General features: G+C 49.2%; 1 protein-coding gene across 1 annotated transcript in view; it reads left to right on the forward strand.

The window, feature by feature from the left end:
• Rab23 (RAS oncogene family member Rab23) overlaps positions 1-21,377 on the forward strand; it is a 48,564-nt gene extending 27,187 nt beyond the window's left edge. The window contains exons 2-6 of the mRNA XM_089552807.1: positions 8,478-9,601; positions 10,133-10,212; positions 13,058-13,140; positions 14,825-14,911; positions 17,454-21,377. Coding sequence (XP_089408933.1) covers positions 9,284-9,601; positions 10,133-10,212; positions 13,058-13,140; positions 14,825-14,911; positions 17,454-17,590 — 705 coding nt within the window. The 5' untranslated portion in view covers positions 8,478-9,283 and the 3' untranslated portion in view covers positions 17,591-21,377. The remainder of the gene's footprint in view (positions 1-8,477; positions 9,602-10,132; positions 10,213-13,057; positions 13,141-14,824; positions 14,912-17,453) is intronic.
• Positions 21,378-26,319: the final 4,942 nt, after the last annotated feature.

The raw sequence follows: 26,319 nt of genomic DNA on the forward strand, positions 1-26,319 counted from the left end.
ACTGTGTCACGCCATCCGAAGTTGAGCATTGTTGGAGTGAGGGGAGCGTTTGAACTTTGCGAAGGACGTGCGCTTGTTCCCTGTTCACTGACGGGTGAGGTTGGGGCGAAATTGCGCGATTTTCCATTCTTGTTTTGGGGGACCTTGTGAAGACGCAAGGTTGGCGTCGGTCACGAGGTTGCCAACGGAGGCGCAAAGTCCGCGAAGACATAGCTCGTTGTGTAGCTGAGCCCGGAAATGGAGCGCGGATGTAAGCTGCAATAGATGCAGCTGAGAGGGAGCGCTGTGCTAGTGCTCAGCTTCCATGAGGCTGCTGCTGAGCACGCGGCGAGTCCGGGATCAGCCGCTTTGTGCCTACAGCAGCCCCCTCTGTTGGGCACCGCGGGCACGTACTGTACGCTCGCTCCGTGAATTGCTCTGGACATGATCGTTAGGCGCAGCTTTCACTTCTAGGGGAAAGTACTCGTAGAGGAAGCCCAGCGCCACTTGAGAGAGGCGCCTCGGGTGCTCGCGAAGTGAGCCCCAATTAAACGTTTCGCTGCCCAGCGACGTTGTGCGATGGTGAAGCGGCGGCTGTTCGGTTGCCAAAGCGCGAAGACAGAGCGCGCGAGGGTTGCATGAGGATTGGGCTTTCCTGTGAAAAAAACAAAACAAACAAAAATGCTAACACAGAGCTGGAGGAGGATGGTGGCGCATCTCACGCTGTTCTCTCGCAGTTGTTTCAACTCCTGCGCGCACCCAGAGTCACTCGCGCGTGAAGTTAATCGGCGGTGTCGCGTGGTACGTGCGTACGCACTGTATCCCATCGGGCTGCTGGGTTTAATATACAAACACTGACTAGCTTGTACGTACAGAAATCACGGCAGTCTATCCGGTGGATGTGTAAGTCTGTGTGATTGATTTTCTACAGGGATACTGTACGAACCCTCTCCGTGGTAAGCAGTGTCGACGCCGAAGTTTTGTGGTAACGAGAAACTTTCGCGTCACCAGCTGCTGCGGTCACGTGATCCGGGTGCGCTTGGGAGAGAGTGAGGGGGGGGGGGTGGAGTGAGGGGAAGGCATTGCTCATTGTCAGTGCCACACGCCTGCAAACACGAGCCTCATCGCCTTTCTGTTCGGAACTGCTCCAGCGGTAGAAAAATCCAGCTAGTTTCGGTTTGACATTTAGCACACCCTGGTGACTGAAGGGGAACTGATGCCTAACAATGAATCATTCCCGTGAATGCAAGCAGCGCCAGACACAGCAGAGGTGACAGGCAATAAAGAAAAAAAAAAGCAGAGATTACCGAATTTTCTCAGGCACCGGAAAGCGAAGTTACTCTGTTTTCGCAGGAAGGGGAGGGAAAACTTTATTCCGTCAAAAGCGCGTGTAGATGGTTCAGTGCTAGATGGCCATCAGTCCTCGACTGACGGTGACATGGGCGGCCCACTCCACAGCCCGGACCTGGACGGCCGGGTCTGAACTGGCCAACACGGCCTCCCACTGCTCAAGAGAAGGATCTTGCAGCATAGCCACAGGGGTGGCTCCTTCTTGCATTCCCACAGGATATGAGCATATGTCGTCGGGTCCCCTGCACCATTTACACTCCGGCTTCACCTCTTGCGTATGTATTTTGCCGAGTATATAAGGACTGAGGAAAGATCTTGTCTGTAGTCTTCTGCAAACACACTCTTGCTCCTTGACCAATGTCTTATCCGGCGGCGAGAAAACCCTCCGGCTCAACTTGTAGTCGTTTGTAATGTCATTTAAGGACACCAGCCCATCTTTCGCGAACCCTCCCGGAACAGGCGACTCACCTGCTCGGTTGACGAAACCTCGAGCTTGCGTGTGAGCCGCCTCATTCCCCGGCTTCCTTACTGCCCATACCACCTCAACCTCTCTCATACCTCCACGTCTCACTGGGCTCAGAAGCCGAGATGCCGCAGCCGAAATCCCCCCCCCCTCCCCCCTCACGAAACTGCAGATTACTATTTTCGAGTCGCTGCAAATCAGATCAGCCTTTGTGCTTGCTATCATCCCTAGAGCGATTGCCGTCTCCTCCGCCGTCTCGGAGGACCTGGTTCTTACCGTCCCGGAAGCGATCGTGCGTCCCTGCGTGTCCGCTACCGTTATCGCAAATGCTTGCCTGTCTCCATACTCAGCAGCCTCCAGCTAGGCCGCTGCTTCGTATTTCACATACTTGCGCTATACTTGCGCCATTAAAACCCACCATCTTCATCACTTTGCTTAGAGCGCTTTCGCCCTCTTCTTTCTTCTGTCTTCATGATGCACCGGATGCGTGTTTTTCGGCGAAGTTTTGATGTACAACCCCTTGCGTACCGTCTTCGGTAGCTGTGTTTTCCGGTCTCCCCCCGGAGCCCCTGTTTTCGAGAGCCTAGCCATTTGCATCGTTAGATGCGCCTCCTTTAACTCATCCAAGATGTTGTGCTACCCCAGACCCATTAAACGTCCCGTTCATGCATTGCTGGGTAGGCCCAAAGTAGCCTTGTACGCTTGCCTGCACCACACTCGGGTATGAAGTTTTTTTTCTGCCGTATACTGTTGTCATGACAACGATACGACGATCCAGTCGGCCTTCCTCCGGCCACTATAGGAAGAATTGGCTCTGAAGTCTGGATTAGCTGTACAATGGCGCATATGGAAGTTTCCTATACCCAGGCGTTGTTGCATCTTCTTGGAGCTCGTGGCGCTTTCACTGCCATCTCACCTTCGAACCAGCGGTCGCCTTCGACATCAGTGGCTGATCGTGCTAGTTTGTTATTCGTAGCTAAGTTTAATGTAGAAACAACACAAAAGGCTTGCATGCAGTTCGTGTTTTACGCAGCCGCCGTCAGTGGTTGGTTGACCTCAAATAACGATGGCATATACGCGCTTCCACTCCACGCACGTCTTTAACTTCGTTTTTAAATCGATTGTATCTGCACGCAGAGACGGCACAACGAAAACAAACACGAATTCTGAATAAAAACAAACAAACATGGGTGCACATTTAGGTTTACCTGAAAAGCGTTACACGATAACGTTCCTTGCTGGCGTAGAGTAGCGTGCTGCCGGCTCGCGACCGAAGGCACAAAGGTTCAGTTACAGCACTTGACCAACCAATTTTCGTTATGAGCAAAATTTCTTGGTTCTGACGTCACAAACATCTTGACCAATCAATACTTTCCTGTCAGCGCCGAAAACTCTGGGTTTCCCGCCGAACGGAACTCTTAACACTCTCGCGTTAGAACTTCAGCTCTCAGTCCGTTTCTTCATCTCTTCCAAGCCGCAGTGGTGTCTCAGTGATTGCGATGCTCGTATGCTGACCCGAAAGACGCGGGTTCGATCCCGGCCACGGCGGTCGCATTTCGATGGAGGCGAAATTCTAAAGCCCCGTGTACTGTGCGATGTTGGTGCTCGTCAAGGAACCCCAGGTGGTCGAAATTGTCCGAAGTCCTTCACTACAGCGTCCCTCATAGCCTGAGTCGCTTTGTGACGTTAAACCCTCTTAAAACCTAAACTTTAAACCAAGCAGTGTTAACCAGAAGGTTTGGTTTATTTGGTTTATGGGGGTTTAACGTCCCAAAGCAACTCAGGCTATGAGGGACGCCGTAGTGAAGGGCTCCGGAAATTTCGACCACCTGGGGTTATTCAGCGTGCACTGACATCGCACTGTACACGGGCCTCTAGAATTTCGCCTCCTTCGAAATTCAGCCGCCGCAGCTGGGATCGAACTCGCGTGTTTCGGTTCAGCAGCCGAGCTGTTAACCAGAAACAACGACACAGAATCTAGGAGTCCCCTCTTTTCGCGTGCCATGTGGCAGAACCACACCTGACGCGCCAGGTGGTGTCCGGCGCGCGTGTTCGCCAAATGCAGCCGGTACAGCCAGCGATGACAGCGCCACCCACCGGCAGGTAGCAGCCACATTAAGGCTGGTTATAAATATTCATTCAGAACGACGGCTTGACATCGCCGCTATGGCGCAGTGGATTAGAGGCACGTGTTGCGTATGGAAGGTCGGCCGTTCGACTCCGCTCTCTGTACTGTAATTTTATTGTTTTTTTTTTAATTTCATTTTTTTTCAATTTTGTGCCTTTTAGGTCGCAAATCGTGATGCTTAGTGGCATATAACGCCTTTTAAGAGGATTTATTATCCCTTTTCGGTAAGCCGTTGTGACAATCTTCAGTTCACCGTGGTTTCAAGCCTTGTGGCTGTACAGGCTGCAGTTGGCGAATACGCGTCCGGCGCGTCCCTGGGCGCTGCTCCATGAGCGCTGGCAAGAAGCCCGACATTTGCGATTCTCCACGCACGTGAGGCGAGCGCCGTGCGTGTAACGTAAGACGCGAGAGCTTTAAGGGCGCCTCGCGTCGTATGCAGAAACGATGGATTGCAGCGGCGGGGGCGACGGAGCTAGCGCTTTGCGGACACATTAGAGACGTACCAAGGCACGCCTTCGGTGGGATTTCATACTTGCCCGCGTTAGACGCTGCTTGTGTGTAGCATTTCGGAGGCCTTCTGACGTGAGCGCCATTCGGAGAATCGGATTCACCTGCGGTACTGAGCTCGGAGAACGTGAAATGACTTTGCAGTGGGAAAACACTACTGGCCTCGCTTCCATGGTTTCAGCGGTGTGTGTGTATGTGAAGCCTCTGAGCAGCAAGTATAAATGGCTCACTGGGTCAGTGCACACAGCATTCATGCGGTGAGTAGGCAGTAGCGTCTACCTTCAAATGGAGTCAGTTGCGTGCCTTTCGTTTTCTCAAAGCCTGCGGAAGCTTTTGACTCTGCTGACTTTAAGGAGCGCAAAGGTGCCTAACTGGCTCCATGAATCAGTGGACACCTCAATCGCGCTTTAAGGTACGTAGCGACGGTGTCCACCTGCAAAAAAACGTGCTTGCGCACAATATTTCGTACTTAGCAATGCTAAACCCCCGGCCATTTTTGTTTTTTATTCTTTTCAGTGGGACAGGGACAGATAAGTTCAGAAGTGCGGTGGCGGACTGTGCAGGTCCCTCCGCATATAGCTTTGTCCCGAACGTCTAAGCCTCCATTGACTTTCACTGACGCAGGAAGATGAACACCACTGCCTTCCGGTTTCCCCACCGTAATGACCATTCCCCCGCCACATCATTCAGTAACATCGAAGTCGCCGGATTCACCAGAAATTTATATCGTCTTCCGAAGAGCGCACAGTGAACGTCCGTGCTGAACCACTACTACGGTGGGGCCTCACGTAACGACAGTGCGATTAAGTATACGATCACGGCTCACCTGTATCTGCGAATATGAATGCCTTCTTTGCAATAAATAGGAAATCCCAAGTATATACACCGCTTAGAACATCCTTGGCTTTTCCTGCTCAGCTAAGTGAATCATTTGATGCTCGTAGCGCTCGCTCTTCGGAGGAGTATAATCACTCAGAATTCATAACTCTGGGCGCGCCCGGGACTCGGCATCTGCGAATAAAGGTTTTCCACCCTCATACACGATCCTGACGCGCTTAATGGAATTCAGCTTCGAGAAAGCCATGCTACAAAAACCGAACGGAGGGAGGGTTCGTATCCGCATCGTGTGTGCAAAAGGACGACCCGTGGCCTGTTTGTGGAGAGTTAAATTGGCGGTGGGATTAGGTAAGCCCGAGGGTGTCGACTTAGCTGAACGCCTCAGGCCTGCGTTGGTTTGGCTCTATAGCCGAGGCCTTGACATGCTTCACCTTAACGCCGGACGTCACAAGTAAATGGAGTAGAGAGATGATTCGCAAACCACGGTCCTGATCGTATCCTTCAAATGCTGACGCATCGGAAAGCGAACCTCTACCCCTCTTGAGCAGGGGCATTAAACAGAGGACGGTTGCACTGTGCTCAAGCAAGCACCGCGTGATTCCCGGTGGATTAAGGAACATTGTGTGCGCTAAACCAAACCTAAATGTGTCTGCAGGACATTGCGATAATGCGCTCTGTAGCATGGATAAATGGTACAATCAGCACTGGCCAAAACATTATCGCACTAGCGTCGCCTGCAACACAGTGTATATCTCTTCTGAGACTGCAAGAGAGACGTTGAGGTTTTTGCAAGCTACAGGTGGGATTAGCCTTGCGGATTCTGCCGGCAATTGCTCCACCTTAGCGACACTTAAATGTTAAATGAGGTCTATAAATCAGGCAAATATCTGTGTCCTGACTGGTCCACATTGCTATAAACACAACCACCCATAACAGTAAATAGTTAACTCCTGCTGTCACCATCTGGAGTCTAGATCCGAGTTCTGGAGGATCTTTAGAAGAATGCGTGAAGCCTCCTTTCTACAAGACTCTTTTCCGCGCGGGTAGACAATGTCCTGAAGGGAACTGTGAGGGGCTCCTGTCTTCTTGAGGGAAGCACACGCACACCTTTCCGCGTTGTGCACTGGACAACACATAAGATAATGTTCTATATCACCGTACGCACTACATGTGGAACACAGCGGAGACTATGACACTGCATGTCTTGAGGTGGCTTAGTGTTGAGGCTAGAGCCCTAGTAACCGGCGCACAAGCAACAAGCATAAAATAACACAGTGTATAGACGACACAGTGCTGCCGTCCTCTTGGGGTTCTTTGATTCTGGTTTGTTGTGCATTGGTTGCCCGCCAGAATGAACCACCAACTAGCGCTGCCTGCGGTTTTAAAGGCTATACACGGTTTCCTAAAGTGCCCCGCCCCACTTCCGCATAGCTAATACAGTAGCGGATCACGATGCGATCATCTTCCTCAAATAGGAGATCACAGTACGGCCACCGCCGGTGCGTTGCACTTAACGTCGAACGCGTCTGTATGCACGACGTGTACGCAAAGGCCACCCGGCTCTTCGCTGCGTTTTGGGCGCGTGCGATGTTTTCTCTGCGGGGAATCAGACTGCCAGTCTCGCGTGTTATTCCCGTTCCCGCGAGAGCGCGCTGGTGTCCCGTGTGGAGAGGGGGTGGTGACGCCGGTTGAGAGGAGGTTCCCGCCGTCCGACTGTGTGTGTATCGGCCCTCAGGCCGCCCACCGTCCGTCGAGACGGGTGGGAAGCCGAGCCCGATTAATTATTCATCAGCGAGGACGGGCGCGTACGGCACCCGAGCGGCTCGCGCGGGCGGCCTCTCCTTCACCGGCGGCCACGGGGAAAGTCAGCGTGACAAGGACGAACCTACGCGCGTGTGAGCGTGCGTGCGTGGACGGGCCGTTACGGGAGGTAAAAGTTAGCGCGCGCCCCAATTCGAGGCTGCCGGGGTGGGTGCACGCGGACGCCATATCGCGTTCCTCTCGGGGGCCGTGCTTTTTTGGAAGGTGCACTGCCCTTGTCTGTCTCGCGCACGCTTTGTTACCCTTTCTTCTCTGCCTATGCCTAGAGAGACCTGGGACAGGGATTGGCCGGTTTTTACAGTGTGTTCATGGTGAGCGGGTGAACGTCGGTGCAAACTATCGCTCTCGCTGTTTCGTGTCAGAAGAAAAACTACAAATCTCGGAGTTTCATAGACGGTCTCATGGCTTTGTTGTTTCATTCTCACTAGACGTGATATGCGTGCTGACTGCCCTTGTGTACTTTCTCGAAAGGTCGTGAATCACTGTGTCGAAATGACGAAATGCATGTACAAGTTCTGAATCAGATCCTGGCCACTGACGCCTCACACGCTACCGAGGTATTCTTCATTATTATCGCATTCGCGCCGACTCTATATACCTTGACTCAGCCTGCGGTCTGGCGAAAGTGGACGAACGACTACATGCCGGAAATCACTGGCACGTGCCCGACTTGTCTGTTCCTAGCCGACACCTTTCACGTCGTGGCTTCGTGCCCCGCCAATCCACTCTCTTTCTCATCACCTTTCCTCATCCCTACTGGAGAGTCCTGGGAGGAGTACCTGCTCGGCTGCTCCACCCTAGAAGCTCAACGCTCCTTGGTGGCGCGCGCCCGTGCAACGGCCATCTCCAGTGATCTAGGACTAGGGGCTGCCACTTAGACGTTCAGCAAGCAATTGCCTTGTTAAGTTGCTGAATAAATTTTCTTCTACTACTACTACATGTATGGGAACTGATCGGTGTTGTGAGTGAAACGTTTCACAGTTAACCCGTGCGAATATGCAGCTTCCCCGTTCGAGATTGCGGGAACATGTCGCTGCAAGGCGGCATCGTGCTGAGGATATATTGAGTTCTTCCTACTGTTTGAAAGGAGGAAAGAAAAAGTTATGCCAGAAACGGGAAAGTGTAAACTCTTGGTCAGCCCTGAGCCTATAGCGTCATTGTGGGCGACATTTCCCGCATTTCGGTCTCAATCATCGTGTAGCTACTAAATGGATGTGTTTATAGCTATCTCGTGGGTGTCTCCTTGCATTCATGAATTTCTATCACCTTCAGTGTTTGCTGCCTGTCCGTGATTGTGCGTATCGCGTCCAAATCCATTCTATTGTCTTTCCTATATCGCGGATCGACTGCGAATTGCCACTTCTTACGCAGTTCGTGTTTTGAATCTCGCAGGGAGTTCGGCTGGGTGTACTATGCAGCGAGGCTGGCCCAATTCACAGCCCCAGGACGGCAAAGAAACTTCCTGGCCATGATCCCACCTCTGTGCAGCCTGCCCTGAGAACATCGGTAGCTATGCTGCGCACGGCATAGAGGGGCGACGCATCCGTAGAAAGTGCCTTGGCCATCGACACCTCCATTCGCCCTTCCTCACCGTTTCGGAGCTCCTGGTGGAAGCCTCGTTAAGAGTCTGTAAAAGTGCTCGTCGTGGTCAAGCTGCAAGGCTTGGCGTCTATTCTGTTCTCCGTTGGACGAGACAGTGAATAGGTCGTGCCAGAGGGTGCTTGGGAAGTGGTCTCATTGTCCAATACTTCTGGTTCTACATCTGGCTCAACTAAGTGGGCCGTTCCTTGAAAATCTTGCTTCTCAGAAGACATCCGGTGGATCCTGGATCACGTGTGTGTGTTTGTTTACCTATTACACGCGTACACGTCTCTGACAGACGCATAGGCTTCTAAGGTGGTACTGTGCCATCATTAATTTGGAGTGAAAAACTGCGAAGCCATCGCTTCTGGGCGGAATTCATCTGCAGGTGCGTTGGAAACAGTGATTCTGTGCTCTTGCGGAGGTCAAGATTTCTGGTGTTCTAGGCGATTGAGCACCCAGTGACTGTCCTACTACGGAAGACTGCCGCTGCCGAGGTGTTTGCAAGTGTGTGCGTGTGTGTCTGCCTGTGTTAGTGTTCGCAAGTTATTAGGCGGGCCAAGAAGCCCAGTGTGACCAGCTGGGCCTTCTGGAAAGCGGCTCGGCACGCGGCCAACATGCGCGAGGACGACTTCGAAGTGGCCCTGAAGGTGGTGGTGGTGGGCAACGGCGCCGTAGGCAAGTCCAGCCTGATCCAGCGCTACTGCAAGGGCGTCTTCACGGCCGAGTACAAGAAGACCATAGGCGTGGATTTTCTGGAGCGCCAGTTGAGCCTCCGGGGGGAGGACGTTCGCCTCATGCTATGGGACACGGCGGGCCAGGAGGAGTTCGACGCCATCACCAAGGCCTACTACCGGGGCGCCCAGGGATGCGTGCTTGCCTTCTCGACGACGGACAGGGAGTCGTTCCGCGCCATCGAGTCCTGGAGAAAGAAGGTACGCGGTGGAAGTGCCTCGCTTTTTGCACGCAGCGTTTGTTCAAATACGGGTCGGCCGTGAATATAGGTCGACCTCCTTAGTCGTGGCCCGCGTGGGGCCAAAAAATGTCCTCTTTGGTAGGTTGAATGAGATGTGAATGCAACGGCATTTCCTACTTCGGTAATACGTTTCAAGGCCAGCGAGTGGCTCTATCATTGTTCCGAATTATGAAGCATGCGTAGTTGCTATATCATTTCTCGCTGCTGCAATTTACCTTATTTATAAGAATGGTTAAGCTGCTGTATAGTTAGTACGGATACATTCGCTATCTCCTGACCGAGCTTTCGGTTTTCACACACAACGGCTCTTCGAAACATTGTAACATGCTGCGGGCACCCGCTAGGAATGCACTACTCTGAGTTGTACATTCAAGACTGCCTCTGTTCACACTTTATGCTTTATTTTTGGCTGCATTCCTTTCCTTGGCATATCAAAGTTCGTGCGGTATCTTTCCGGACAATGAGTTTTGTTGTGTGACGTCATTTGCAGGTGGAACACGAATGCGGCTCCATACCCATGGTGCTGGTGCAGAACAAGATTGATCTCATGGACAGAGCGACAGTATCCAAGTAAGCACGCCCTTGGGCATTTCTTTTTGCTTCTAGCTCATGTGGGAGGAGGTACTTGCAAATTAGCACATTTTTTCATAGGTTGGCGGTCATCATGTTCACCGATGAAACGCGCTTTACATGTACTTCATAAAATGTTTTATATTGCCTGAAAATTCACGTAGGAACGCAAACAGTAAAACACACCAACTTATTTGCATAGGTTTCTGCAGAAACTGTGCTTATATGAAAGGAGGCATACGTCACCTTCCGTGGTGGTTACGCACAGTGCAGGTTTCTATCCAGTGATAAATATCTAATGTTTCCTGGTTTACTTCAGGTCATTGTGCCTAGGCGGTGCAGCCAATGGGCCAGCGTGATCCCAGCGGAGAACCGAGTTGCTCAGCGCTCTCTTGGGGCGCGCATGTCTGCCGAGGCCGATCTTGCTTCTGGATCATAACCATAAATATCGTCAGCAATATCCAAAAGTCCACTGCAAAACAAAGTGCGACGGTCAGAGAGAAATTAGGATCTAAGAGGCGACTTTAACTAATAACCCAAACAACTCGAATAGCAGGTGGGAGCTATTGGTAGAGCATGCAGAAAGACGTACACTCTGAACAGGGATACGCCTGTATGGGAGTGAAAAGGGATTGCGTTAGAGGACAGTTTACCTCCGTTTTACTCTCCTCTGTTTAGAATGTACGTATTCCGCTGAGAAGAACGTTCGTTTTCTCTTTCGAAGCACAGATGTGGAAAGCGGTAATGGAAAAGCATGATTGCGTGAACAAAAAAAAAAAGAGATTGGGTGGTCCCCGCCAAAGCTGACAGCACGCGGTATGTAAAGCTGCTTTAAGCAGGGAAACTCCAGTGATCGCGGAGTCGTGAGTTCTAAGAGTACGTTCATACTGCAACAGCGCGAAAGGCGGAGCCAAAGAACGAGGGAAGACAAACACGGTGGCGTGTTTGTCTCGCCTCATTCTCCCGCTGTTCCAGTATGAATTCTAACTAATTCGCCCTGTTTTTCTGTCGAAGAGTGGCCGGCCACTGCCGGACCGCCTGAAGAAACACTCGCTGCGCGCCGAGCAGCGTGTGTCAATACTTGCACGTGACCTGAGACGAGGAGACTATCTATAGAGTGAGGCTATCCGTGACCACGCTTCTGAAATGTCAGGATTGCCGGTTCAGAAAAATGTGTGTAATTTTTTAACGGCAACCGTCTCGGTTCGATGCTGCACCCTACGTGTGTGTTTGTGATAGGTAGTAATGAGAAAGATGATATAAAAAGGGGGGGGGGTATGGGTGCCTTAGGGCCAGAGGATCTAAAGCGGCACCAAAGCACAGCTTGTTTACTTTTCAACCTTCCTTCCGAGTTGCGGAGTTTTCATTTGATTACGAAGCGCTGAAACAGAGTACAGGCGCGGCCATAAGTAAACGGAGCACACTATTCCGTTCGAAGTGCAATCACGCTTCCTCTATTGGTAATGAAGAAGCGTTGTTTGTCTTCAAGAAAGCCCACCAACCTCCTCTACCAGCATCCGCGTACCACTGCTGGAAATTTCAATTAGGTGACGCGTGAAAAATATTCGAAGACAGTTGCGTGCTCGGTTTACTTTTGTCCGCGCCTGTACATGTGGCGACGGTGGCGACCCACGACGGCCGTCACTTGAAGTAGAAGCGGGACGTCTGTGAAATCGTTTATCATGGGCTGACTTTATGGCCAACACATTGTATCCAAACCGACAGTGGCCAGGTGTCTAAACCTCGGCACGGACATTTTTTTTTTAGTTTGTGCGGAAACCTCCTCGCTTTAAATGACTTCGGAGTGAAACCCCCTCCGAGCAGGGAGGAAGGAGACATCCACAGTATCGCCACCCAATAACTGACCATTCGAACAGGAAATAAAGGACGCACGGAAGTCACTTCTGCGACCACTTTTTCCACTGTAAAAAAAATCTATGAACTTGTCCTGTATTTTACTTTGTTGTAACACCTTGCAACCACTGGGACGGGATGGCGAACTTTTATTTGTGTTTTTCTTTCGATATTTCCCGCAGTATCGGTCTCACAGTTGCGATCGCCGCAGAAAACGACAGTAGGCTTGGCATCAACGAAATTTCCGCGACTGCGAAATTGCCGCGAGTGCAAAATTGCACGGAGGGGTTACACCCTCTGTTTGAGGTCGCATTGCAGTGGGTTAGACGGCTCAAGGAACCAAAATCATATTGCAGAACATTATAGTTTAATATATCTCGCGCGCGAATTGGAAGTTCTAATTTGTAAGCTCGTACGTTTTTTAAATTAAAACTCTACAATGTTCGAGCAAAATTTTATGGGCTGGGTTCTCTTAACAGTGCAGAGTTGCTGATTTTGTTGATTTAATTGTGGACGTTTAAAAATTACAGCATTACGATCCTGCTCACTAAAACAACCTTACTTCTGTGCGGGTTAGTGCAGCCGGATTACATTATATACGTACGTGATCTGGCTGATCATTATCATCATCAGCCTGACTACGCCCACTGAAGGGCAAAGGCCTCTCCCATGTCTCTCCAATTAACGATGTCCTTCGCCAGTTGCGGCCACTGTATCCCCGCAAACTTCTTAATCTCATCCGCCCACCTAACTTTCTGCCGTCCCCTGCTACGTTTGCCTTCTCTTGGAATCCACTCTGGCTATGTGATATCATATCTAGATTATATACAAGTATGGGTATGTACCATATGTCGCCATTGCACTTAACTCGCCGTTGGTGAGAAATGTCTGCCGTATATTTTTAACGCCCTCTAAGAGTCAAAATAAACCGCCGAACGTATGCCTGTTCAGGCGGCACTGAAACAAACTTCGTGCGCTCTTATACGAACAGGGAGGAGTCCGAGGAGCTGGCGAGGAGAATGCAGCTCCGGCTTTACCGGACTTCCGTCAAGGAGGATTTCAACGTCAACGAAGGCAAGTGGCACGCTGGTCATATGTCGACATCGGAGAGAGCGTGAAGTTTCACTGAGACAGCCTCGCCTGTGTTAGGGAACCGTCACCACTTATTTTTACCACCCACTTGGGGCCTTTAATAGTTTTCCTACCAAAAGCTAAATAGGGTACTTTGCTCAGCGCACCTGCCGGTAAAGAAGAAAAATAAGAAGAAAACGTTGACATTTTGCTTACGAGGGACCTTATGTCCTGGTTATGTGTGGCGTTGTTTCTAGTTTCGGCGTAGCCGTAATGCTTCTTTCATGAGTTTTGATTACATCTGGCTGATATACTAAAATTATCGCTACAGGGTCAGCTACACAGGTCCGAAGACAGGGAGAGAGTTGGGTAATTAACTTAATTTTCGTGGATTTTGGTAATTAAATTAAAGGGTTAGTCTACTCACCGAGATGAGTGTATAAATAATGGCATATTCTGGTACTTGGCACCCTATAACATCAATAACGAGGGATCTGCTCCCGGTTTAAGCAGGAATTTATATTTTATTTCGGCGTTAAAAGTCGCGTAAAAATGCATGGTGGCGACCCCAAACGTTCATTTTGTTGGTGCAAGTGGTAGTCTTTTTTTGTAGAAGCATAAGTGAATATACTACGTACCGTTAGTATGCCCCAATGTCACAGAAACGTACGTTTTGCTCTAGTAAACTGTATAAGGCGTACCGCTCGCTTTTTCTGTAAATTACATGAATATTTATAGTTATACGTACGCTAAACGCAGACACATTCCCACTTTTAGTTCAGCGTATGCTAGCAGAGACGCAAAAATACTCAGCCTATAGTGGCGCCATCTGGTTGTCAGGACGGGAACCATTGCTGTAAAGAAACCGACTCTCCACTTAAGCCTAGAAGCAGCAGAATCGTCACGCTAATTATTAAAATAAAGCGAATTTATCACCCATACGTTTTCTCACAGGTGAGATGAGACGAAGCGAAAGACCGCCGCCCAATTTATGGCCAGTGAACGCACTGAAAAAGGCAGCAACAACGAGAATTCAGTTCGAAGCGAGAGGGCCGGCTTCGACGGGCGCCGACATGTTTGTCGCCACACGGCGGAAATCCAGATGGTTGCCAGATGAGACTACCACCTCATACAGATGTGTTCCCACATCAATAAATCATATTTTAAAATGTTCTACCGCACTTCTTGGCGCCACACCTGGCTAAACAGTAATTTGAGCAATGAGCTATCGGTTGCCGCAAAGAAAATATGGCCGATAAAATTCAGTAGACTGACCCTTTAAGGAGATTGCCCGAGGTTAGGAATAAGTCACAAGGGGGAGCATGTGGGCTGTAGGTGTGGGTGTTTTTGATTCTTGTAGCCATGGTAACGCACGCCACGTGGGCTGCTTGGCCATATGTAAAGTAATTCAATGTAGTCTGCCTTTGTGGGTGATGAGTTTAGCAAACTTATAAGAGCACGCCATCAACGGCTCGAAAGGCCCGCGCGCTTTGCTCGAATCGCTATTTGAGAGGCGAATATATTAATGCCTTACCCGATTAAACGTGCAATGTGGCCTCTTCCTACGTTCAGTGCGCTTAAAATCGCTTCTGCGGCATTTTTGTATAACTTTCGTGCTGAGCTGATCGTGTTATGAGACAAGGTGTGTCTAACGGTGCTTCCCCGCCGTTGCAATCGCGTGCTGCAGTGTTCCGGTACCTGGCCGAACGGTACCTGGACCAGATGAACAACCCCGTCGACGACTATGTCCGCGGTCCCCACTCCAAAGGACTCCGTAAGTGATCTCTCTATGGTCTATGTGTTCTCCCTTTTGGGTGGAGTTTTACTATGGAAGCACGGATGTAATCGTATTTCTAAGCATCTTTTCTAGTCAAAGTGGGGAACTGTAGAACTTGGGATAGTTTATCTTCGGTAAACGGTGTCGTATGTCATAATTGAAAAAAAAAATCATCGCCATCGAGTTGATCGTTGCAACCAGAGCTCTTTGTTATTCCCTGTTGCTAAACTCCCCGTAATTGATTGATTGAGCAATTTTTATTGTCATCATAAGCGACGTTTATCTCCGCCCCCGGCACGCAGGCCTGGGAGACAGGGAATTGCGCGTGCGTGGTTAGAGGCTGGGTGACAGTCCTTGACTGGTAGCGGCCTTTTCCGCCATATGGATGGGGATGGTGGTGCGTTGGAGCTCAGGGTCCGGGCTGCTTAGCAGGGTCTCCCAGGCTTCTGTACTGTCAATATTTTTGCTCGTCTCGGGAGAGTTTGGGCACTCCCAAACTCCCTGTGAGGGCCCATGCATTGAATTCTGACTGAATGTGCCAAAACTCGGAGGTTAGCTGCCTACCACGCCACTTGCGGCGTTCAAAGGAACTGCTGAGCGTCGTTGAAAACACGAACGGGCGCCGTGGATAGCTTACAGGCCACTTCATAGGGGGCGCCACAGTCTGTTAACTACCTAGAATTCGGTACAGGGGATTTCAAAGCGGAGTTTTCCAACTGGTCTTTTCAAAGAGCCCTGGTTACAACAGTCACTTCTTCGTCCCAAAGGACATCGAAGAACCTAGGAGTTCTTAAAAATTTAACTAACCTCGCGGCTTCCGTTGAAATACTCCGCGCTGTAACGGTTCGGTGCACAGGCAGGCCAGCTTTTCATCGCCTGCCGCGGTTCCTTTTTGTGCGGTTGCGTTGGCTGCTGTACGAACCATCTGGTCTAGCGCTGTGGCTTCGTTGGATTGCATTCCGAACGATTCTAACCGCGCAGCGCTTACGCCACTTTCCCCGCATTCCAAGAAAGCTCTACAGCGACCGCGTACTTTTGCGACTTGAGAAACCTATCGCCCTGACGTCCAAGGTCACCACGCGCAGCGCGCCGCTGCGTCCCGCTCATTGAAAAAAAATGATGGATTGGTTCTGTCTTTCGACCGGGCCCTGACAACGAAACTACTCGCGCTATTTGAGTCCCCCTGGTGCTTTTGGCTCCCGAGTCGCGCGATAGTGTCGTTGTTGAGTTCCCGTTCTCCAGCATGCTTCGCTCGATGAGCGATATCGGTCGTTCGACTGTTGAAGTAAGTGGGGAGAAAACGGCACAAGCTGAGTCAGCGGACATCGCACAAAACGCGTAGGTGAAGAAGGAGACGAGACAAAGGAGTGAAAGCGTTGTTTGTGCCCCCCCCCCCCCCCCCCCCCCGCTTTATTCGTGTATGTTGTGGAGTGCATACGAAGTTATGGAGCAAGCAGACATGTGCGAGGCCACGATACGATAAGTGAAATTACGTACGAGCACAGCCGGTTCGCTCGAAATTTCCATTGTACGGGCAGCCTTGCTGCAAAGCGATGGCTGCTAACCACTTAGTTGCTCCGAAAAGGGGTCGGGAAAAAAAATAGCGTTCAAAAATATGGAACTCTTTTTCGAGAGCTTCGTTTTGTTCGCGCCATTTTTCGTAGATAACTCGCCGCAGAACGGTTCTGAACCTCTTTTGATCGCCGTGCCGTTCAAAAAGTGAGCCATGTCATTAGGGCTGATATCGAGCTGTAACCATTGTTGTTCGCTGGCTTCGGCATCAAATGCTGGGCGAGCCAACGGAAGATAGAGATGCGGAAGATTGGACTGAAAAAGGAATCTTTAGGAAATGCGGCCAGTTGCGGTAGTCACGGTGTGGGCCGAGTGTAATCGTATGGACGACGTGGATGGATGACCGAATCGCACAAAAGGTGAAATTCTCTGTTCTGCGTGTCAGGTGTCCGTAGTGTATGCCACTATTATCGTCGTAACTTCACAAGAGCCGGTTGACTCTACCTCGTTCATAAAACAGCGGCACTATGTACATACATCGTGCAGATATATACGTTACGAAGGAATAGTTTTCTGTCCTGTGACCTGCGCGATCCTTAACCTTTTATCAAAGTATGCATTCGGAAAATTATAATGCCTCAAACTTTTTGTCATGGACAAGTAAGGTAGATTAAAAACAGGGATGCAAATAACTCAGAACTGTTCGTGCCGCTATATCTGTCGGGTGATTCGCACCAGAGAATCAGACATCAGTGTGGTGGGCAACAAGGAGGAGTGATGTAAACCTCACGACAACATACTTATATGCCTTATGGATGTTTGGTGAATGATAAGTATATAACTGCCGTTCAACAAGCGTTGACGATGTGAGCTCTTAAACCAAACCGAACAAGAATTCAAGAATGTGGTGACAGCACTGTATCAGAGGTCACCAGGAGACGGCATCACGTCCTGTCTTTAGTACGAAGGCTCTCTTGTAGCATTTCTTAACGCCGTCTTCCTTTTCCATTGTTTCCCCTTTTCGCAGACCCCGTGACCAACAACCTGCGCAACGGCCACCTTCTGAAGCCGACGCAGTCACACAGGGACGCCCCCACCATCAGCCTGCACCGGAGGCTCAGGCCGACCAGGAAGTCGCTCCGGCGCAGCTGCTCTCTACTCTGACCCCGGGTGCGGCCCGTAACCACGCCGTGCCCTGCATTTTAGTCGGATCCCGAAAGGGGCACGTCCAGATTACCCCGAGGGAGTGTACATTTCGTCACCCACACACCAGAGGGAGCTGTTCAACCTGCGGTGGCGCCGCACTGCGGTATCCCGCGAATTATTGGTAGGGAAGTGGAAGTGACAGCTTCTTTAAGGAAAACAGGGACCGAACTGTGAAAGTATCTGGACCACAAGAACGCCACGAGGGTGGCTTGAGCCTATCACTTCCGCATATTTGGTGGCTCGCCGCACGACACACAAACTGCCGGGGCTTGCCAGTGCCCTTATAAGATGCGCGAACAGCGTTGAGGACTGGACTGCTGATTGAACAGCTTCAGCTGTAGCGCCGAGATCAATGCCTAAACATCGTTACGCGAAAATCCCAGGCGCATCGACCACTTGGAAATGAGGTATTAGTCCTGGGCTGAGCGACCGTCGGTTTCTTCATTGGTCGTTGTATCGTCTGGCGTTTGTGAACTTCGCCGAGTTTATTCAATATCTTGCGAATGACTATGGTGCAGGCGGCGCAACGCCCAAAGTCGTTCTGAGACATCGACTCCATGCTGCGTTCTGCGCTACGCACTGTGTAGCCAAGCCAAGAAGGGTGCCTCTTGAAGACAGCTTCTGGGCTGGTTGGCACGCACTGCGCAGTATGAGGCAGTCTCGCACTTAAGGTAATGCCGGTATTTGGGAGAGGAAGGCGCTCGATGCTGCTGTTACCCTAACGAGTCCCAACCAAACAATATTCCCAAGATATTAAGGCCGCCTCCACAGAAAATAAGCATGTGGGCATCGAGTAGGTTCGTTGTTCGTGTTCGGAACAACTGTCGTGATTGAATAAAAAGAAACGTCCCGAATCCAGCGCCGATGAAATGCTCTAAGTCGAGGAAGAACGATGCTCGCATTACGTAAGGGTGAACCCCCAGGGTACGCTCGCTAAACTTTTGCCACGCTTTTGTGTGTAGGCCTTCAGTGTAGGTCAGGCGAGACCTTCACAGGCTACTTTCAGCGGCCTTCTTGTCGTATCCTTATAGGCGAAGACGTTGTTGACTGAAGCTGGTATCGCCATGAAACCTGCTCCTTTCAGGAGTTGTTTATTTTCTCTATCGGTATTACTTTACTGTCGTGACGTGACATATGCAGCGCCATCCTCCATTTTTTTTGCATAAACTGCACATTGTCGCGGTATTACAGCACTACGCTCTGTTATTGTCAACATAACATCAGAGTGGATGCAATAGATGAAAACTGCATAACGCCTGTTAACTGTGCCTAACCAACCTGAACTGGATCATTTTCGTTAAGTTGCCGTATGGCAGCTCAGTGCCGTGTCCTGGCGTATCAACGCAAGGAATGCGCCAGGAAGAGCCACCATGTGAAGAAAATGTTTGTCGGTGGTATGAGTCGCACTGTCTGGTTTTTAACCCAAGAGTGTCTGCGAATAAAATGGTGCTGTGTATTCTTTTTCAGCTGATCGATCAGTTACTTTATCTAGACAAACTCAGGATGGCAGTTAAAACCTGAGAAGGATGACTGTTCGCAAGAGAAGAATTCTAGCATGCTTTCAATGCAGAGGAATATTAGCGCCGAATGCATTTATCCCCTTTCTGCATAACAGAAACTAAAGTACAGTGCCTTGTTCAATTTCTGTCACACCGCTAATCTGGTTGGAGATGCTCGCTGGAAGGATTTTCACACATATATATTTGTGATATATCTACACTTTGTCCCTTCAAATTGTTAACCAGGAGTAAGTACGTGCAGGAGCTTGTGCTAGAAGCATGCCTTACAACATTTTGTTCACTTGTATGCCTTCGAGGTATTTTCGTTTAACGTTGTGTTCTAAAGGGACACATCATGGCGGTATTCCCGCTGACAGGGTAGCAGCATGCATTTGCACAACGAGTCTAAAGCTACTATGTTGTTTGCAGTTGGTGAGTAATGTGGTGCAGCAGCGTAGATCTCCAACGTCCTACAGTTCGACAATGAGCGTGCCTTGAACCTCGCGCATACCCTCATTAATTTTTGTGTGACGACCATACTAAGAAGTTGCTGTAAAAAGGTTATGAGTTCATTGTTTGCTGTCAAAGGTGCAATTCAGTGTATAAAATGGGAGCGACAAATGAAATTTCTGCACTATCAAGAGAGCTTTTTTTTTTTGTGAAAGTCTTAGTAAGTGGTACAGCCTTTGTCAAAAGTAACCAGGCTGCATGGTTTGTTTCTCATTTGTATAGTAGAGCCTTTACGGCTTTCCCTAAGGTCGAAAAGTTTTTTGAAGGTGAGGTCAGGGGTTCTCCTTACCATACATAGATTTAGAGCTCGAGGGCTGGCATAATAGTTTAAATATGCGACTGAGAAGCAAAACCATGCAGCCTGGTTACTTTTGACAAAGACTGTACATATCGTCACAAAGTGAACTCAATTTCAGTTTTTAATGTTCAAAATTTAACACCTTTTAAGGACGTGGTAACTGAATAAGGATGATTCCTCTTGATGTATTGCACTGGTCGACCTGTATATCCCTTGCGATTGCTTACTAATGCAGAACTCGTATTTTCATAGTCGCATGAACAATTAATTGGGAAGCTGGAGGAAGGAAAAAGAGCAGCTGGAAAACATTTTTTCAGTATAGTTTACTGGAATGATGTAATGCCAGGATGGCATAAAAAATAAGTAAACCTTTGGACTACAGGAGCTTAGACGTCCATCCAAGTTCGAATATATTAATGCGCTCTGGATCTACAAGTAATGCAAGGAAAATTTTCTGTTAGATGACTGATCTCTCACACTAACACAGGTACATCTTGGCAACATCACTGCACGAGGGAGCACTGACAACGCGAGCAGTATTAACAATGAATGGAGCGACATCTGGCTAAGGTAGCCGACTTGGTTCTTTTGCAAGCATAGCCCAATACTGGTCTAGAGAGGCCTGACTGTGCGCCTTTACAGTCATAATGCTCGCTAGCCAGTAGTGACATGTGCCTTAGATAACTATGATGAATTCCATTGTCTACATAGAACAGATGTTCATTAATCCCCGTTTTTACTTTTTTTTTCTCCGTGTACAGGAAAACGTGTTCTTTTGGTAGGTGCGATGGCGGACATCGCATTTTCGCTACTGGATTTCGAAAGGAGCATTTGGAATTCAATATCGAAACTTTGTGTTCAAATCCTGGAACAACAGGATGTTCTGCGGCGCCCAATAAAAATCACGTTTTGATTTAGAAGCTTGTCATTCCCAGTGATCTGACATGCTATGGGACTCAAAAACAGTAGGGTGCTTCATTATGTGGGAATGTTTTTTCAGAAAGTGTTTTGGGCGGAGGATTTGGCGCGTAAGCGTTGTATAATGATATGTGCAAAGAATGCGTACAATATTCACGAGTTTTTATTTTGCGAAGGTCTTATTTCAGTTTAACAGCTTGTGGCCCAATTTGGGGATGGTAAACATGGCTATATAACAAGCCATTTTCACAAAGTCCCGTTTGTCGAATTATTCTGTTGTTGTGATTGTGTAGCACTGTCAATTTTGATACTTTGAAATAAGAAGGTGTACACTGCCAAACGTAGCGTATTTCAGGCGGTAAGAAGTACTGCCACGTATTAAGGCATTGTTCAATGTGCAGTGCAGACAAGCTTGATGGACCAATGTTCAACTGGAAGAAAACGCAGTTTCTTGCATGTTTGCTATTTGCTGCCGTCTGTTTTTGTTATTCCGGTCATTTGTAAATGGTGAAGAAATAAAAGTCAATTTCATGTCGCTTTTTGTCTTGAGAGTGAATTGTGCTTATGCTTGCGAAGCTGCCGGAAGTGGAAGAAAAAATATCAAGAGAACGAATTATAGGTCCCGTGTAAAGGGGGCATGTAGACACATAAAACGCATAGTCTGCTCTCAAATATACTGAAGAAGGCAGTTTATTTCGTTAGAGACGAACGCTACATATTGCGGAGAGCGGAAGTACAGAACACGAGTTGCTGGTAAGGTCCCTCAGTATGTAGTCGGATACAACTTAAGTCTGCAGTGAAGCTCCGCCCACACTCAGGAACGCCGCACAGAATTACTGTACGACAAGAAATTAGACCGCTGTTAAAATTTTCTTGTTGCTTGCACAAGAAGCTAACCACAAGAAAAAAGTTATAAGCCCTTAGCGTAATTAGCAAGATAGAACATGCAATCAAATTTTGATGTCTGTATTCTTTTAAAGGAGTATAGACACCTAATTTCTGTTTCCTGCGTGCTTTACTTTCGGTAATGACACATAAGACGTTAAAAGGGGTTTTATGTCTCGTGAGGCGTGAAAAAAAAGAACAGCAATATGATCGCCGATAAAGCGTTGTAATTCCTGCTCTGGAAGCATGCTGAATTAAGCACGGTGAATTGAAACTATGGATTAGCGAGCATGCTGCTATTTTTTTTTCATGCCCAACGTGAGCTAAAGCCACCCTTCACGTCATATCCGTTGTTCGATTGTTGAAATTGAAATCAAAACAGCATCAAGAAAAAATTCAAATTCAAGCTATTTAGCGGTCTTAGGGGAATACCACGTGGTGACTCAGACATTCTAATGACTAACGCACCATTCGAAAGAAGAAGATACGCAATCTTAAATTTGGTGTCTAATATCCTTTAAAGGACTGCAGACACCTAACGACAAATAATATGCAGTCTGAGCGGGACTTCGGGAAAGTTCCCAGCAGGTTGAGACCAACGCGATAAAAACGTTCGAAAAAATTACAGTAAGTTGAAGGCCTCGAGCAGGAGACGGAAGCTGGCTTCTCTCACGTTCTTACAGGTCGCCGGGGGCAACGTAGTGACATACAGTCCGGCGAAAACTGAGCCTAAAGAAATGGTAGCGCAGCCTGTCGTACGCGCGGCACGTCGAGGTGACACAAACGGATCCACTGGATGAGCGTCACAAGCAGCAAGTCAGGTCAGCCAGAGAGCACACCGCGGCGATACAGGCTGTTATCGCGGAAAATAAATATTCCCAGGGAGACATTCGGGTTTGCAGATCTGTGGCACTGTGAGGGGTCGCGGCACTGCTCGGCGATGCTGACAAAGTTTGAAATGGCGAAGAGGCAAGATCCAACGTCAGTCTCACTCGAGTCAGGGGATTCCTCAAAGTGATGAGACAAGTGACGGCTTAGGGATGAAGATGCATTTTTATGGCGCCAAATGAGAAAACTGAATTTAATGAGAAAACTGAATTTAAAAATCTTCTCGCCATTTGCAACTGCAACTCGTGACATCCGCTCTGAGATCCACACCCAAAAATCGGTGTCTTTGTAAGCATTTTATTTGCGCAGAGATGGGTGGTAGGGTGCAGATGCGTGGTTGGGTGGGAAGGGCGGGGAGTTTTACTCATTCCTTTGCTGAGGCCTCGGCTTCATACGGTCCACGGCGTTGAGTAAAGTGTTCACACGCCATCGCGGTTTTGGGGAATACCTCTCACAGTGAAACCAACTGAGCCCATCCGCAGCTCCACATTAATTTGTTTCAGTTCTGCCTAGAAAACAATAGGGCATGCCAACGAGGTCGACAGGCCAAATGACGAAGTTCAGTTCATAAAGGAAAGCAATGAAAGGCAGTCATGAATCATGAAACGGCTGCACAAAATTGACGCAGAACATAGAAGTAACATTGAAGACAGGACAGTCTATTTTGCGCTGCCCTCTTACTTTGAAATTATGAAGCGACTGGATGAAACAGAAATTTTAATGAAAGACGAGTTGACTAAAGAGAGTGCAGAGCCAGCCGCCATGTGTGCCTGTACTTTAGGTTGTAACGGTTTAGCTTCTTCGATAGTACCTTCAGTTGGATTTCAGGTGCGTGCAGTTGGCGCAAAAGGGTTGGCAACTCAAGTAAACCATCTTCCCTCCCCCTCAATTCTTCCGTGCTGTGCCTCCTCTGAAGGCTTCCGTGGCTGCCCGTGTTGCTAAAACTTCGCAGCCAGAATTGAGAACTATGCGGCTACCCTTTTATACATTAGTCCTGGCCTTTCGGTACTGGCGTCGACAGTGATAATTTGTCGACTAATGTAATATAAGTAACAGCGCATCATCGACATCCCCTAATGCTATATGCGTGGGCACTGCTTCTCGTTGAGAGCAAGGTCCCACCAGGCCACTTTAGTTGTGTTGGGCGCGTTGACGTGAGTGTGGCGACACCTGGCTCAGGTGCTATGAACTACTCTCTTTTCAACGCTTTGCGACGGAGGTCGCTGTTGGCTCAAACACCTTTAAAACACCTCTGAATGGGGGTGGTGAAAATACGCCGTGGCGTGAGCGTTGTGAGCGCTATCTGACAGGGCTCGCCCGTCGTAGACATATGCGCAGTGCGCCCTCCCTTTTGCGCTGGGCTTGCGGCACTCACATTTCTGTAGGACAGAATTGCCGCAAGGAACCGCTCTTCACATACGCTCTGGCAGACTTCCTGGGCTATCGAGTTTGCGTGCGCGCGCCGCTTTATCCGTAAATCTCTATCGCAACTCACTATCGTGGCCCAACTGCTCGCAGGTTCGGCATGTAGTTCTGCGAGAACGATCTGTGAACGGTCACTGTGGCTAAAAATTTTGCGGTGTGTGGCAACTCGCAAACTGAGCTCATTGATCATACTTTATGCCAGTAAGGCTGATTCTGGACGACTGTGGCCACATCAGTAATCATAGAGAGAGCCCGAATATTTTGCCACGTATTGTTCTTCGCCACCCTGAGGACATGAACATGCGACACCTTGAACTACTTCCTTATTTACTTCTGCATTCCGGGCACGCAGCGTGAAGGGCCTTAGGTACTTTCCTGTATAAAGGGAGGGAGCGGGAGGCACGTGCCAAACAGGAACACTACTAAGGGAACTGGGAGGCGGGAAGCTTTATTTTTACTTTTTTTTACGGGGCGGGGGGTGGGGGTAGTTAGGCCGTCCCGGGCCCCCATTGGATACGTGCCTGCTACGGTCTACGGCAGGACTGGGGACGATAAGCAATGCAAAAATACACAAGTTGCAGGGAACAAAAGTGGATAATTCACAACAATATAAAAGCAAAAGGCATGGAAGCATGAAATGTAGCCGAAGCTCTATATGGGGAGTCGAGAAGGAATAAAGAGAAAACAGCCAGACGCTCGATTTGCGGCAGCAATATTTACCAAAAAGAAAAAAGAAAACGCTCATGAAGAGATCTTCCCAACCTATGCCTTGGAGAGTGTGCCTCATTGAGTTACATAAACAAGAAAATAATGCAACAAAAAAAAGGGAAAAATTGCGAGCAAAAACATTATAAGCAGACGTGGGTATAGTTTAGAAATCCGAAAGACTTTAGAAAAACTTCGTTTTCGACGCCTACTTACAGCATGCACTTCAGCTTCTTCGGGTGTTGGGGACGGAACGGCATCGCCATCGCTTCGTTTGGAATCTCCGCCCGGCTGCAGTCAAGCGGGTGCCTCTGGCTGACGCCGAGTATTTCGGTCTGGCCGCCAGTATCGTTTTTCGATGCATGCACACCGTGGTCGCCATGAGTAAGCGACGCTTTCATCTCTCTTTACAGAGCGCTCGCCCGCAAGCTGAGAGTCACATTGTGTGTTCAGAATGACAAAAGAGTCAAGAGAAACGTTGTCAAGCACGAAGTAGAGGTTCAGGTGGAGTGGCGAGGTTACGGTGTTCGCTGCCACCGAGCTGACAATGCAGGCGCAAGACAGCGTTAATTTGTGTTCACTGGGGGGGGGGGAAGGGCCACAAATTGGGCTTATGCCGCACGAGGCGGACTTATGGTTGCTTGGCGGGGGAACTTATCACTCATCCGTCAAGGCAACTGTTTGGTCTAAGACCCTTTTCCCAAGCATTTCACCCTAGAAGAGCCGAGCACCAGGCCAGGCGAAATCTTGTACCCATTAAAGAAACCGGTGGGTACCCGGCGGCACTGGGGATCGAACCCAGCACCTCCCGAATGCGAGGCGGATGCTCTACCTCAAGGCCACACTTTAGAGGCTGCCGTTGTCATTATCATCTGTACAGTGACCTCTAATCTTACCTCAAAAGCGGCCAGTCTATCTATCTGTGTGGTCAGGCGATCCAAACGGACCGCTGCCGTAGAGAATGTTGTTTCCATTTTCTCTTCACATTCTAACAATCCCCCCTCTGTCGCATTAGAGCAAAGTTGAAAACTAAATATCTAGAGGCTGCTGCTTTCATTCCAGCTAGCATATTAACAAAGCTGAGCTTTTCAGACCGGTGGTATGCATTTCTCGCTGACAGATGACGACTACGACCTCCCTCAGCGGTACTTTTCTGCTTACGCAGCTCCAGAGGGTAAGTGCGTCTGATCGGATAGGGTTAGGATCTGTCTTTCATGCTAGAAACCACTAGTCTTTTCTCGCTGGTGGAAAATGACTGCCGCAGCTGACACCTCAGTTCTTACGTCTCAAAGAGACAGTGAGAACAGCGGCATCCTAGACATTTCTAGACTACTTTGATGTTTGTTGGGCAACAAAAGGCGCATTTATTGCTGGTAAATGTGATGCTGAAAGCGGCAAGTTCATTTCCTTCCACTCGATTCAAACTCGTGACGTCAGTGATGAAAAAACCTCGCGATCGCCAATTGGCAGTGAATAGCGATGTGGTTTGGCCATAGAGATCCGCACACAACAAACCAACTGCCTTAGCGTCACGGCAGTTTCCTTGCGAAAAAGAAGGA

The sequence above is a fragment of the Amblyomma mixtum genome, chromosome 7 (assembly GCF_055824585.1).
Source record: "Amblyomma mixtum isolate Tamu chromosome 7, ASM5582458v1, whole genome shotgun sequence".
In the NCBI taxonomy this organism is placed as follows: Eukaryota; Metazoa; Arthropoda; class Arachnida; order Ixodida; family Ixodidae; genus Amblyomma; species Amblyomma mixtum.